Genomic DNA, 14193 nt, shown 5'->3' with positions numbered 1-14193 from the left:
GAGATAGATAGTACGAGTAATAGTAGCGACTCTGATAATTAATTTAGTATATTGTAATAGTTTATTAACTGTAATAAAAGTCTGTGATAATGTGTTGAAGTTGTCGCGCTGGTGGGGCGCGAGCGATTCGCTTGGGTGAGCGATTCGCTTGTGAACCACGTTACACACTATAGGGTGGGGGATATTTCACCGCATAGGCAACACTCCAAAGTAATGTTGCAGATGGTCGATTTTGGATACCGAGAGCATGACGCCGCTTTCCTTATCATTCGCCGAAGAGGTCTGGGACATATCTAGGTTGCCGATAATAGTACTGTGTGAAGAAGGGTTGGCGATTCAAGAACAGATAGGTATTAAGAGTATGATATGTACAGTTAAAGATCCATGTCATAACACTTCAAGTCTCTAGTCCCGCTACACTGATTTTTCAAGTAACCATACTCCCACCCAAGTCACGCCCAAACCAGAACGCCAAACCACAACTCATATGCTCATCGTAATAATACACAAAAATTTTGCAACGTGCGAAAGACTATCCGGCAAATGCAAAGCGAGCAAGATTAAACATGGGTTTCCGCGGCGAACACATGCTTTCCACATCACTATCTAGTACAAGCAGATCTTCGCTTCCTTTTAACGACGATCGCCTCCTCTTTGCAGGTGTTACAGGGGGCGGTGAACTTGCAGCAACAATAACCTCAGACTCCATAGCCGTCCAAGCAGAGTCCGCCAGGTCTGCTTCTTCATCAGCGGGAGGCGGTGTACCAGGGAGAATTGATTCTGCAGGTGTCTCGGGAAGAGAAGCTGAACCAGACTCTAATGAAGGTGGCGTAGACTGCGAAACCTTAGTAGGTTGCCTTTCTAGACGAGCTTTAGCAACTCGCGGCATTGTTTTTGTCGGTGAAGGGATGCGTGGGGCCTTGTAGGTAAATTTTGACCGCAAATCGCTGAGCTGAGAAGATATCGCAGTGCTAAAGGATGGCTCTGGTTCTGGGCTACCGGGAGATGATGCGGGCGTGGATGTACCAGCCGTCTCTTGAGATTGAGCCGTGCTACCTCTCGAAAATATCGTCGACTGTGATTCGCTACTTATACTTGACTGCACTTCACTGAAGACTCGCAACTTGTTCTTCCGCTGAGATGCAGTCTGCTCCAAATCAGCAGCTTCTACTTCTCCTTCTTGGATTGAGTGGTCTGAATAGAGTTGAATGTCCTGGTCGGTCTTTCTCCTGCTCTTCTTCCTGCGATGCAACGTCGGACTTGGTTCTGGTGTGGACGATGCAAAGAACTGACTTCGCACAACACCCTCACCGCCAGCGGTAGGAGTTTCGAACACAGAATCCGAACAAAGCCGGGGTCTCTTGGATGGAGGGACCGACCGTCGGCCTCCAATCGGATCTGTTATTGTACGCCTAGGCTGGGGCGCTGTACTGGGGGGTGGGGGATACTGTTGTTGTAGTCGCAAGATGGGGGCTGGCACTGCAGCCCAGCCGCTGCTGTTACGTTGCTGTTCAAGCAAGACTTGCTGGCTTGGCGAAGGAGTAAAGAGGTTCGGACTCAACTCAGCCAAGGGTGTGCGCTTGGGCTTGAAGAAGGAGTCAATTGGCTTCGTGTTCTTTGCATCGGGCGTTTGCATAGTTGCTGAAGACCGTCGGGAGGGGACCAGCGGTTGGCTGCTGGATTTAGACTTGCCAGCAACTTCCATTGGGAGCTTCGAACGCGGATACAGGTCGCCTAGAGCAACACCTTTGGCAAGGTGGGGTGGAACCTCCTCTCCGATATACGGCATGTCGGCAATATTTAACCCATCACCAAGTGGTGTTAGGTTGACAAGCTTCTCTTCGACTGGGCAGTAGACCCATTGATAAAGGAATGTCTTCTCTGCCTGGTCGAACGATTCCATGAACCCAGCAGGTACTTTAAGCTTTCCATCAAACTGGGCGGCTTTAACAAGACGATCTACAGTCTTGTGTTTGCGTAGCATTCGATGAGCAGTCTTCAGACCGAGCCCACCTATACCGGGTAGGTAGTCACAACCGCTCAAGATGGCCATTCTTCGAAAGTCGGCATCGGACCAGCCTACAAAGCTGACTTCCCTGCAGGCTGTGAAATGATTCCGGTTGACCTCGATGCACTCTCCATACTTGTCTAGCTTCGTGATCAGACACTTGACTCCGAAGACGAGCAAATCCGAGTCTTCTGAAAGAACACCGTTGATGATTCCCTTGCGTTCGAGATATGCAAGCTGTGAATCGGCTTCGTATGGTGCAACAACATATTGGATATTGTTCTTTTTCAGCTCTTCAATAACCATTCGCGCCATTTCTGGTGTCACGTCTACGCTCTTCTGAAGTTCCTGTTGCGCCTGGGCTACCTTGCCAACTTTCAAAAGTTCTAGTCCCAGCCTCTTGCTTTCTTTCCTTCTCTCCCTTCGACCCTTCTCGGTACCTGCCTTGCTTGGGAGATTGTCGCCATCGAAAACGAGGTAAGGGGTAACACCAAAGTGGATGAGCATGCGAACACGGTGCATGACAAAATCGACATATCTAGCAGACTGTCAGAACAGCTTTCGTTCACTGGGCCAGGAGCTGCATACTTTGTGGTGGGCTTGTCTAGGGCCAGATCAATGGCGCAGGCAGCAGTTGCACGGTGCAACCAGCCATAAGTGTCCACGCCAATAGTCTGGCCTGCATATTTCTTAAGACTGCCTGGCTTCTGGACTGACTTCAGCAGTGGGAGAAGACCTGTTCCTCTATTAGCGATGTACAGCCTACGATTGGGTGCGCTGACCTGAGATGCCCATTGTGGACCCTTTGCCGCTCACGCGTCGAGCCTATACAATGGCTGCAGTACGAACACTATGACAACATGCTGGTGTGAAACGCAGACGTGTCAATAGAAGAGAAGCCGCCCAGAACAAGTGTACAAGAGAGGTATGGAAAGAGAGAGCCGTCACAGTCTAAATGCAGCAGTGGAGCACTCATCGCGGATACACGCCCACGGCAGGAACGCGCCCCGCTAAGAACACGCTAACCAAGTTCGGCGACTAGCGTGATTACCAGCGCCGAGCCCCGACGCATTATCCAAAATTTCTTGCCCCATACACCAACAGGTGCTGCAAAAACGGCAAAAGGTCAAAATGGTCAGCAATCGCCTCGACAAGGTACACAAGCAGATCGCCAAGAAGAAGGGCAAGAATCCAAACCTCCACGAGGGCAGCCGGGACACCAAGCGACTACAAAGCGCAGCGCAAAGAGATGATAAGCTGAACCGCCTGAGCAAAATTCGAGAAAACCAGAATCGCACATATTGTATGTGTAGTTGATGCCGAGATGTGAGTATACAGATAGCTAACATATAGCAGTGTCTCGGATAAAGTCTTTCCAATCATACACCACAGAGCATGAATCGCCACTTAGCGTGGGCGAAATCCAGGCCATGATTGAAGATTATGTAGGCAGAGATGATGAGGAGCTGGCGAAACTCAAAGCAGAACGCCGTCCAGGAAGGCCGCCAAGCACGCGCCAAAATCTGCTTGAGATTAATCAAAAGACTGAACGGGACGAGTACGCCTCTGGCTTCTGGGTACCGGATCTCGAGGATGCGGTCAATCTGCGCAAACTGAAAGAGTGGAACGGCATGTGGGCTCAGCTAGCCATGCTCAAGTTCTGCAGAATTTCAAAGGAAGGGTTTAAGCGCGACTCCAGTTTTCCGCCAAAGGGTATGTCATGAGTGACTATACTTTCTCGGCCATCAAGCTACGGATTACAGTCTATCATCGATGCTTGGAAGAACGATTCTCGTCTTTTCCGGTTGACCCACGTCGGATTCACAAAGATTAGGACTTGCTTCCCGGGTACCCCAGCTCCAGTTTTTTTCTTAACCTATCGCCATACTGCTTGAGATCCTGGCAATTACACCTTGAAGGACATCAGGTCTTCCGAATCTTACAATCTTTGGGTAAACTCTTGGCCGACACTCTTTACGAAGTTCCCAACACCTCTAGGTGTCATTAATATGTTTTCAAGCGAGTTTTTATACGACAAACTATTATCTTCAACAAATCTCAAAAGATGTTCCAAGCCTGGAAGTTGTCAGAAAGGAGGTTATGAATCTGTTTGGAGTTCAAGATTGATATGGGTGCAATATCGAAGAAATGCAAAACATTGAGCAGAATATCGGTCATGCTATAAATCTTCCTTCCGGTTTGGACCTGCAAGGGATCATATGTCAAAAAGAAGAACTAAATCTCAAGAAATGACACATGAGGCCCATTTGGCCCTTTCCGGGTCCAGAAAACATGTCTTCACTTATGCTCCTTCAACGCCACATGCCACATGTTCCTCCCCACCGGTCCATCTCTCAAATGCGGAATTACTCTTGCAAAATCGGCTGAGTCCCGAAACACCATATGCGCCTCTACATCTGGCCATCCAATGAAAATCATAAATAATTTTCCCTCTACTCCCTCCCCCAACGCCTCATGCGACTGCCTTTCAACACTCCATCCGCCGATCACGCCATCGGCAGCAAGGTCCTTAGTTTTGAGGGCTTCCTCCCGGAAAGTTATAAACTGGGTTTCATACTGTGACTCGGGATAGTCTGCGGGAAAGAAGCCGGCGATACATTCGGTTACAGGAGAAGTAAATGGATCACCGTATGAGCTTTGCGCAAAGGGAAACTTGGCATGATATAAGACTGGTGTTCCGGCTAGAAGGTGATCATCCATTTTTTTCAGGAAAGGCGGGTAGATTGGGCTGTCCATGAATGCTTTGTGGAAGTCCATCGATGCCCAGTCTCAATGCAGTTAGCGTGGTGGACGAGCGAACATGTGGCGGAGGGAGGAGGAAAAACAGCGTCCCCAGATATTATCAAAAAGAGAACAGCATACCAATCACTAGCTGGACTGTATCCGGGTGTTCAATCTGCCTTCCCCAAAGTACCCTTATCGCGCCAGGCTGTCTCTTAATAGTACTAAGGACATCTTCCCATATCTCTTTCTTCTCGCCCGCCGACAGATCGAGTCCTGTTTTAAATGGCAGGTAGACAACTTCAGTCGTTACATCCAGCATTGTGGAAGTTTTCTGCTAAACTCGATAGAAATGGTGGTAGGTATATTTAATAATAATGTGAGGAGGGCTGCTACGACAGGCGCTGTCTGCCGCATGTCGCCAAGTCGGATTAAATACGTAGCGCGCGTCACATGACCTTTGGTTCAGCTTACTTGTTTCCGAGGATCGAGCAAGTCAGCCCCATTACAACATCCGGCAGTTGTAACTGCTATATCCCAATTCAGATATCAGCATCACCACAATCTCATTTTGGCAAGTAAAAAAAAATCATATACTTTTGAGTAAAGCCGACACCCTTCTTCAACATTATCTTGCATTAGTAAAAACCACCTTGATGAGATTAGTTCGTCTCCAAGATCGCAGATCCCGTTTTCGCAGGCCTATGCGATGCGCAGGTATACAACAGGGGTAGTACCCCCACTTACAGATTACTTACGTCGAGGTACCAATGCGGGACTACAGTATGAAATTCAGCCTATTCTGTTAATCTGCCAGGACCCGCACGCTTCCACTCGAAAAAGGGCCTACTCTTAGTCATGCTAGTATATACACATATATACGAATCGCCAGAAACCTCACTACCATTTCCCTCACGTAAGTATGGAGATTAGCCATCTCAATTCAGATCTTGTGTGCCTCTAGTGTTTCTCCTTACCTTATTAGCTTCGTTCATGTCAGACTGCGTTCGGGCCTATTCACAGGATGACGCGGGCTATCACCACCAGCATCATCCTAACCTCAAACATCGAACTCTGGGCGTCAGACGTGTCGTCTCTTCTTTATTCAACGATTTTCCAACTCCTTTCTTTGATTGTTCCATGTAGTTCATTGAGTCTTTTCTTTACGGCAGGCCCACTCGTTTCCTCACTTCAACCGCTATGTTGGATCAATTGCGTTCGTACTGAGGCTTTCTCAAGCCCCAAAGCGGCTTATATCAGTATATGCCCTTCAGAGATACTCCCACTACCCGCTCACGCACTCGCATTGCACTCATAACGGGCGCCTGTATCATTGCTGCACTCTCGGTCTCCGCACTCTTAGTCCATCCCTTAGAGAAAGTAAGGCAATATGGGATATTCCAGTCCACCGATACATCCGACCAAGACAGCATACCAAGTATAGTCCACTATGTCCAAATCAAAAAGGACGAAAAATCTGTCCTCAAATTCCCCTTCTCCAGCTTCCTAAACATCTGCGCCGCAGTCCTCTACATCAAATCCGAACGCGTCTACATCTACACCAACTTCAGCCCCTCTGAGATCGACGAAGCCGGCCAAAAAGGCGACAGATGGACCAAAGCCGTCGTCAACACCTTCGCCGACCTCGTGATCTGGAACCCCGTCCACGCCCCCACCTTCGCCGGCACAAATGAAAACCAGCACATCAACGCCATCGAGAAAAAAAGGAAGCATCTACATGAACTGGGACGTCTTACATTTACTCCCTCTAACACCCCTTCTGACAACAGGTTTCGCCTTCATCGGCGGCCGCCACTACGGCGGCGCCGGCGAACACAGCGGCATAAACAGCACAATCAACAACGGCGTCTTCATGACCAAACCCAACAGCACCATGACCCGCATCGTCGTTCGCGAGCAACACGCCAGCTTCAACAGCAAATGGACTGCAAACCTCCAAAGCATAACCAGCATCACCTCGTGCCTCGTCCCCATCCCCCAACGAAGTCTTGATCCTCGACCGTACCGCATTTGCGCCAACGCAACTGGTTCCCGGATAGTACCGATCCGCTGTTTGAGCCCAATGAAGATAAGTCTGCGTCTCCGGTGCACCGAGAAAACGCATTCTTCAGATGCAATGGAGATCTATGAAATTGCGATTCAGAATTGTAGGAGGAGAACCGAGTGGGAAATGGATTTTTTCTTCGACGTATATGTTGCATGCTTTTGTGCTGAATCAGTATTAAAAGTATGTTAATCCGAAGACGATTTTGAGTCGCACGAGTAATTTTGGAGTTGCGACGTATGGTATTGTTAGGCATATGGTGGATATGGGGTATGTGGGGGAGGATGAGGAGGAGTAAGAGGGGGGTTTTTTGCTTTGCATGGTTTACTGCATCTTGCATCTTGCATCCTCTACGCGTTGAATGATTCTTGTATCTTTTTGTATATATATATATATACCCCCTTTTTTTTCTTGGGTGGAGAGCTGTTTATATATACCCTCGGCATAGATGCTGGGCTCGATGGAGACAAGTATAGAATTGAATGAAATGTTAAGAAAGACACCTCATAAACAGTACTTCAGTGCACGAAATTTGTCTTCATCCATTGATATGTATATACAACCAGGTCGATAGGTGTTGGATAGAGGTGAGGTATCTAATAGATCCGCTCACTAGCCGAACCTGAGAACATAGGGGGCTGCAATGTGGTAAGGATCAGCAGTCATATACTCCTCCTCTCCCGTTAACGAGTGCGGACAATTATTTTGTTCAAGTCTCTGCATTTCGCATATGTGAAGTAAATATACACCTATCAAGAAATCCAATACATGAATCACAAATTGAGAAATCGCATGTTCAATCAAGGAATCCAATCGCGCAATCGCCATTGTGAACGAACGTTTTTTTTTCTTCTCCGACGCAGATCCCTCGCCTAGCTCCATGCAATCGCTATCCAAATAGAACACCTTGCAGCAATGTATCACCAAAAACGCTTAATCATACACACAATCATAATTCCAGAATTACCAATCTTGACCTTCCAACCCATCATCTAACACTCTCCCTTAATTGACTCTTGTGACCTTGATTCCCCGTTCCAGGAGAACACCTTTCAGGTTCTTGGCAACTTGTTTCCTGCTTCTTGCCGTCTCCCTCAAAGTATCCATGTTCTCGTCGACGAGGTCTGACAAACGAGCAATATCTTTTCCGCCGGCTGCGGGACTTCCTTCAGGTGTGTAAAACAAGCCGTAGCCTTTCCCGGGAGTTGGCGTATTATCGACCTCGGGGGTAAGAGCGCGACGGTTCAACTCAGTCAGAGTAAGCTTTTTATGGCCCGTGGGAGGTGTAGCATATGGTGTGTCAGCGACACTGCGACGCAGACTGGTCCGGCCGGATTGTCGTGGTGTACCAGTGCGTGAAGAGGAAGACGATGGACGACTCGGTTCGGCAAGACCCAGCTTACGCATTTGCGCCTCGAGAACGAGAATGTCGTTGTTCTTCTGCTCCGCAAGATTGGCCAGTCTCAAGATTGTCTTCTTGACAGCTTCCATAGAAGGAACAGCTTTGGTGCTGCCAGCCTGGGCATTGTAAGTAGCAAGGCGAGAACGAAGGACAGCAACGGCATCTTCAGCCTTGCGCAGCGATGTGAGTAGCTGAGCGTAGTCATTGCGCAGACTCTTTTGTCCATCCGCTAGCTCCTTTGGCAAGGGTGCTTTGCGAAGCGCCTCGATTCTCTCAGGATCCTTGCGGTTGATGATCTGGCGACGAATATCGTTGAGACGAGTCATCAGCTTAGCCTTCTCGTGGAGGAGGCGAGCAAGCTGTGCTAGCTTATCGAGTACGTCCTGCACTCGACCGGCGTCAAGCTCCTGCTCCAAATCTTCCTCGAGAGATTTCAATGCTTGTATCTCACACAGTGTGAACTTCTCGAACCACGATCCATCATGTCCTTGGGACAAAATATCTTCCAGCATGCCTCGATCGACTTGGTGGTTAGGTTGAGGTTGCTGATGGTATAGAGTAAAGGCCTTGATCGACCTCATGTTCCAGCCCAAAGCGTCTACCATGCCATTGATGTCCTTATATATCATTTCGATCTGAGCAGCGTGACCAGACTTGTTAGGCGACTTACCGCCTGTGTAGTTCTGGTATGCTACGAATTCCTCAAGATGGCGACTTGGCTCGATAGGCTGCGCAAGCTGGGCACGCATTCTCTCATCCTCCTCGTCCTCCAGATCGGAAACCTGCGGCTGGGGTGTTGGGGGCTTGGATCCTTGGAGAGAAGAGCTAAGGGAAGCCCCAGGCGCGACCAGAGGCTCACGTCGGAAGCGAGAAGACGAGCTGGGACGCATTGGACTGGGCGAGCGAAGGTTTTGAGAGCGGTTGGTAGCGGAAGGTGGGTAAGGGGGCTTCGCAGATGCAGATGAGGAATTAGGTCTGCTACCAAAGGGAGCTTTGACAGATTGTTGTCCAAACAACGAATTACCTCCAAACGATGGCTGGGTTCCATTGGGCTTAGTGGGCTGTCCGAACAAAGAGTTCTGAGCCGGTGATGTGCTTCGGCCGGATTGCGAGGTACCTCCAGACTTCATGACAGGAGGAGTTGGCGCAGGGGGAAAGTAGCTTGATTGAGTACCAATCTTTGGCTGGTATGATTTTGAGGCGTTGTTTGGCGGATAGGTATCATCGGGTTCCTCATCATCGTCATCGTCCTGGTCATCCTCAGAGTAATCACTGTGATTTTCTCCATTGCCAATTGGAGACGCCTCGACTGAAGAACTGGGAGCTTCCACTTCGACACCTGGACTACCCGCAAGCGGGGGCAAATCGTCACCATTTGACTGCGAGGGCTTGGTGTTCATGAAATCAGGAGGGAGTGGTGCGTCATCGACCTTGGATGGCTTTGACTTGGTGAAGTCTGGTGGGAGAGGGGCATCGTCGAAAGGGGTAGCCGGCTCCTGTACAGGAGGTGCTGCTTTGGGGGTTGCGCTGTCTTTGGCAGGAGTGTCACTCGGGAACAACTTCTGCTTTGGTGGTGAGGCTGGTGTGGTGGAGACATATTGTGGGGGCTCGCTCGCGGGTGTAGCCGGGGGCTTGAGTCCCGTTGTCCCAAGCGTGTTAGCAAAGTCGCTTCCGAAGAACGAGCCATTCGCAGGCGCAGCTGGTTTTGCCGGATCGTCGGTAGCAGTGCCGTCGCTCTTGAAAGTTGTGCCGAGCTTGAAGCCACCAGCAAGCCCAAACAAGCCTTGCGATGCTGGGGCTTGGGGTGTCGGTGTGGCCTCGTCTCTCTTCCGCTGCGTGCCGTTTGGGTCACTCATGTCAGATGCCTTCGACTCAAACGAAGCTGTATTGAAAGAAGACTTGCTTGGCTGTCCGAAGATCGAGCTGCTCTGTTGGGCGGGTGTGTTGCCCCAAGAAGGCAGCGACGATCCGGTTCCGGAACTTACAGTGACTGTTGAACCAAAGCTCGGCTCACTCTTGAGATTAGCAAAACCGGATTTTTGTTGGCCTTGTCCGAGTGATGCAAATCCTGAACTTGCTTGGGCAGAGCCAGTGCTGCCAAAGCTGGAAAAGCTCGACGTACCCCCATTCTGTCCAAATTTGGCGAATCCGAACGAGTTCCCTCCACCTCCAGAGAAAGGGTTAGCCTTGGCCTCAGAACTTTGGGTAGGCGTCCCCCATAGGGATGACTTGTTGCCCATACTGCCCGCTGCACCAAATCCAGAGCCGCCAGCTGCACCAATCGCAGATGGTGCACCAAAGGCTGCTTTCCCAGCACCACCCACTGCAGTCGGTGCACCGAACGCAGGCTGTGGAGGTTTGCTCAACGTAGGCGTGGGTATGCTTGACGTCGAAGCTCCAAACCCAGGTGTGCCGAAGCCTGGTGGCGTAGGCCTCATCAGAGCAGGGGATGGGGAGTTGTGTCCAGCATTGCCAAAGTGTGGAATTCCAGGAGTTCCAGGAGTGTTTGCCGACTTGCCAAAAGGAGTGTGTGAAGGTGTGGAAGGTTGTCCAAATGGTGTTGTGGAAGTAGCGACAGGAAGTTTGGATGCAGGGGTATGAGCCCGGGGTGTAGTGGTTGGCTCCCGTTGTGTAGACTCGCTCTTGAAGATGAGACCCGGGTAGCGTTCGCCAGCTTCAATTGAGCGGTTCCACACCACCCACCAAGCTGTGAGAAGACCTTCATGGGTCAGAGCCATGTAAGCTGGCAATGGCCAAGGAGCTTCGTTGATTTCCTCCAGGCTCGGAATTGGACGCAAAATCTTCTCTTTGCTTGAAAGATCCAGCGCTTCACCAATGAAGACGCTGTCCAATTCATCTTCTCCGTATGCTGTACGTGGTACAGACGCCTTCTTGGTGTCGTCAACGTTGACCAACATAAGCTCCTTAAGGTTTTGTTGGTTAGGGGAGATCTTGTTACTTGTAGAAGCAAGTATGGCGATTGAATCGGCGTGCGAGGATGTGATAATCAGCATATCTTCAAGATCGGGCTTCCAGTTTCGTAGTCGCGTGGATGAGAAGCGGGCAGGAAGGGGTCGTCGCGGGGGTTCAAATGCCTCGGGAAGAGGATCCCAGGCGAAGGCATGGTATGTGAAGGATCCCCAACCTTTCGCGGACTTGATAACACTGAATTTCTTAGGTTCTGGGTTCTCTGGATCTTGATCCCTGATTGAGTAGACCGCGAGAAACTCCTCCGTATTCAGCCATGTCACTCCCGTCACCTCGTAGCTCTCGTCGACATCCGGTGCGCGAGGAATGACACCCTTGAGTTCTCCATTGGTCATATTAATGGCGCAGGTACCGTCGGTTGAACCAGAGACTACAGCCTTTCCGCGCGTACTCCAGGCAGCACAGTTGACGTCAGTATCGCGAATCGTCTTTTTGGCACCATCCGTAACATTGCATATCTGGAGCTTGCCAGAATCCAGGACAATAGCGAAGAAATGCTCGAACTCGGGGGCTGGGTTTGGGAGAAGGGCGCGGACAGGCGCGTCTGTTTGCACCGTCTGTTCCGCATCTTTCCTACCTTTAATGACTTCGGCGACACTGAATATGGAAATGGAGGCTTGCTGTTCGGGAGCGACGACGAGGAAGTCTCCGTCGGCAGAGAAGGCAACGTGACGCAGATTCTCGGTGGAGATGGTGACATCAGGTGTGAAGTCTGACACGACGTCGATGTCGCGTTCCTCGAGTCGTGGATCGTCGGGCTTGTCAATGTCGTCGGCTATCGTCTTGCCCTCGAAGGCTTTGCGCACGGCGTCGGTAGATGCAATGACGAGGACATTGGGACCAGCGGCTGCAAGGAGACCAGGCTTGGAGGCGACGGAGAGGAGGTTGGCCGAGGCCGAGGGCAGATTTTCGGCAGGCCATGGTCGGGGAAGAAGTTTGACCTTCTTGGGACCTTGCTTTCCGTTGCTAAGGACTTTGAAGCCTAGATGCTGGATGCGCTGTCAGTTTGGGGGATGGTTTGCATGCTGGCAGGAGAAGCTACCTCCGTCTCGATCTCGGGCACCTCAGCCCCAACCTCTACCGCCGGCGCATGGCTCTTTGACATTCTGCAAGATTTGCAGGCCGAACAAGTTCTGGCGCGTAGTAGAGACGGCTTGGTGTCGCGCGTTGGAGTTCGCAGCTTATTCATAAATGCATTGGATGTCTAGCGCGAAAGCGCGTGCACGGTCACCGTGAATTCTGGGGGGTGGGAAACAAAGAAAGATCCAGTACAGGGCTAAGACTGGGACCGAGTGAGGATGAAGAGCAAGAAGGCGGGTACGGGAAAGGCGGTGATGTCGCAAAAAAGAGCCTGGTGCAGCGGCATCAGCATGCATCGGCAATCATGCAACCAGTAGCTCGTCACTTTTGCCAGACGCGCTTTGCTGTCTAGGAAAAGTCGGGGTTAGCAGCTGGCGGATCACCGCGCCAAGCACAGCGGTCCAAGCTCCACCCACCAGGCACGACCAGCTACGCAAGTCCCCCATCGCCGCCGCCGCCGACCTGCCTTGAGCGACGACCAGTGTTGGGAACAGCCTCACGACATACTACAACTGCACACAAATCCCCGCTGGTAGCGCTGTCCAGGAAGTTGAATACTATCCATTCGCCAGAACACCCCCCGGCTTCTGCAATACCGGCCCACCAGTCCTCCCCAGGCTTACCACACTTCATCCACACATACACACCATGGGCGGCTTCGACTTCTCCAACCACAACCGTAATGTGGCTCTCCATGCTCAGGGCATCCCCCTACCCAAGGCCACCAGCACGGGAACCACCATTGTCGGCTGTCTATTCGATGGCGGTGTGGTAATTGCAGCAGATACTCGTGCAACCAGCGGGCCCATCGTCGCAGACAAGGTACGCTCCTCCCCCGCCATGAATGCCACCCTCACCACGATGCACTCCCTAACAATTGTGTCCGCAGAACTGCGAGAAGCTTCACTTCATCGCCCCCCAGATCTGGTGCGCTGGTGCCGGTACCGCTGCAGACACCGAGTTCACCACAGCCATCATCTCATCCAATCTTGAACTGCACGCACTCTCCACGGGCCGCAAGCCCCGCGTCGTCACCTGCATGACGATGCTGAAGCAGCACCTGTTCCGCCACCAGGGCCACATTGGTGCCTACCTCGTCGTTGCTGGTGTCGACCCTACTGGCGCCCACCTCTTCACCGTCCACGCCCACGGCTCCACCGACAAGCTGCCATACGTCACCATGGGTTCCGGTTCGCTGGCCGCCATGTCGGTTTTTGAGACACAATGGAAGGCGCACCTGACGCGCGACGAGGCCGTCACTCTGTGCTCCAATGCCATTGAGGCCGGTATCTGGAACGATCTGGGCTCAGGTAGCAACGTGGACGTGGCCGTCATCACAGAGGAGAAGACGACCCTGATGAGGAACTACAAGACACCGAACACCAGGCAGCCCAAGCAGAGAAACTACAGGTTCCAACGCGGCACCACGGCGGTGCTCAACGAAAAGATTATCAAGAAGGAAGAGATTAGCAAGTACGTTACCGTGCATGAACTCAAGGACGACGACGTGGCCGCCACAGCCGAGACAATGGATGTAGACTCGTAGATGGAGAGTTCTGGGCGATATACGACATGGCGTTACGAACATGAAGAACATGTACTATACACCGGTATCAGGTGTCGAATGAACTCCTTGAATCGGATAGCTAGAAGACATGATGATGATGAACCATTTCTGTCCTCATGCCGACCAGGCGTTGCGCACTTGTTTACGTGACCCAATTGGGAACATTGAAGGCTCAAAGATGTGAACTTCAGATATTTCATCACTATTTCAACTCCACTAGACAGACCAAGCATCGCAAGTAACATTACAGTAAAATGACTATCCCTGACTGAGGACACAGCAACCAATATATTCAACTCTCTACATGATTCGTGAGCTCGAAAAATAAACCCCTTTCATGC

General features: G+C 51.0%; 6 protein-coding genes across 6 annotated transcripts; 3 read left to right on the top strand and 3 right to left on the bottom strand.

Annotated features, from left to right (window-relative positions):
- Nucleotides 1-532: 532 nt before the first annotated feature.
- Nucleotides 533-2803, bottom strand: COCCADRAFT_26966 (uncharacterized protein; the record flags this gene model as incomplete). Its single annotated transcript, XM_007714932.1, has 3 exons — nt 533-2546; nt 2597-2744; nt 2791-2803. The coding sequence occupies 3 exons, from the start codon at nt 2801-2803 to the stop codon at nt 533-535; spliced, it is 2175 nt and encodes a 724-aa protein (XP_007713122.1).
- Nucleotides 2804-3139: 336 nt separating this feature from the next.
- Nucleotides 3140-3732, top strand: COCCADRAFT_5767 (uncharacterized protein; the record flags this gene model as incomplete). The annotated part of the gene is made up of 2 exons (XM_007714927.1): nt 3140-3311; nt 3365-3732. The coding sequence occupies 2 exons, from the start codon at nt 3140-3142 to the stop codon at nt 3730-3732; spliced, it is 540 nt and encodes a 179-aa protein (XP_007713117.1).
- A 574-nt stretch (nt 3733-4306) lies between these two features.
- COCCADRAFT_37528 (uncharacterized protein) lies at nt 4307-5072 on the bottom strand (the record flags this gene model as incomplete). The annotated part of the gene is made up of 2 exons (XM_007714961.1): nt 4307-4797; nt 4892-5072. 2 exons carry the CDS (start codon nt 5070-5072, stop codon nt 4307-4309), a joined length of 672 nt encoding a protein of 223 aa, XP_007713151.1.
- A 941-nt stretch (nt 5073-6013) lies between these two features.
- Nucleotides 6014-7113, top strand: COCCADRAFT_37527 (uncharacterized protein; the record flags this gene model as incomplete). Its single annotated transcript, XM_007714960.1, has 3 exons — nt 6014-6500; nt 6541-6959; nt 7000-7113. 3 exons carry the CDS (start codon nt 6014-6016, stop codon nt 7111-7113), a joined length of 1020 nt encoding a protein of 339 aa, XP_007713150.1.
- A 707-nt stretch (nt 7114-7820) lies between these two features.
- On the bottom strand, nt 7821-12310 carry COCCADRAFT_98402 (uncharacterized protein; the record flags this gene model as incomplete). The annotated part of the gene is made up of 2 exons (XM_007714959.1): nt 7821-12194; nt 12248-12310. The coding sequence occupies 2 exons, from the start codon at nt 12308-12310 to the stop codon at nt 7821-7823; spliced, it is 4437 nt and encodes a 1478-aa protein (XP_007713149.1).
- A 623-nt stretch (nt 12311-12933) lies between these two features.
- COCCADRAFT_98394 (uncharacterized protein) lies at nt 12934-13831 on the top strand (the record flags this gene model as incomplete). The annotated part of the gene is made up of 2 exons (XM_007714958.1): nt 12934-13107; nt 13175-13831. 2 exons carry the CDS (start codon nt 12934-12936, stop codon nt 13829-13831), a joined length of 831 nt encoding a protein of 276 aa, XP_007713148.1.
- Nucleotides 13832-14193: the final 362 nt, after the last annotated feature.

The sequence above is a fragment of the Bipolaris zeicola genome, assembly GCF_000523435.1.
Source record: "Bipolaris zeicola 26-R-13 unplaced genomic scaffold scaffold_93, whole genome shotgun sequence".
NCBI classification, from domain to species: domain Eukaryota; kingdom Fungi; phylum Ascomycota; class Dothideomycetes; order Pleosporales; family Pleosporaceae; genus Bipolaris; species Bipolaris zeicola.
This window is presented reverse-complemented; position numbering and strand designations above follow the sequence as displayed.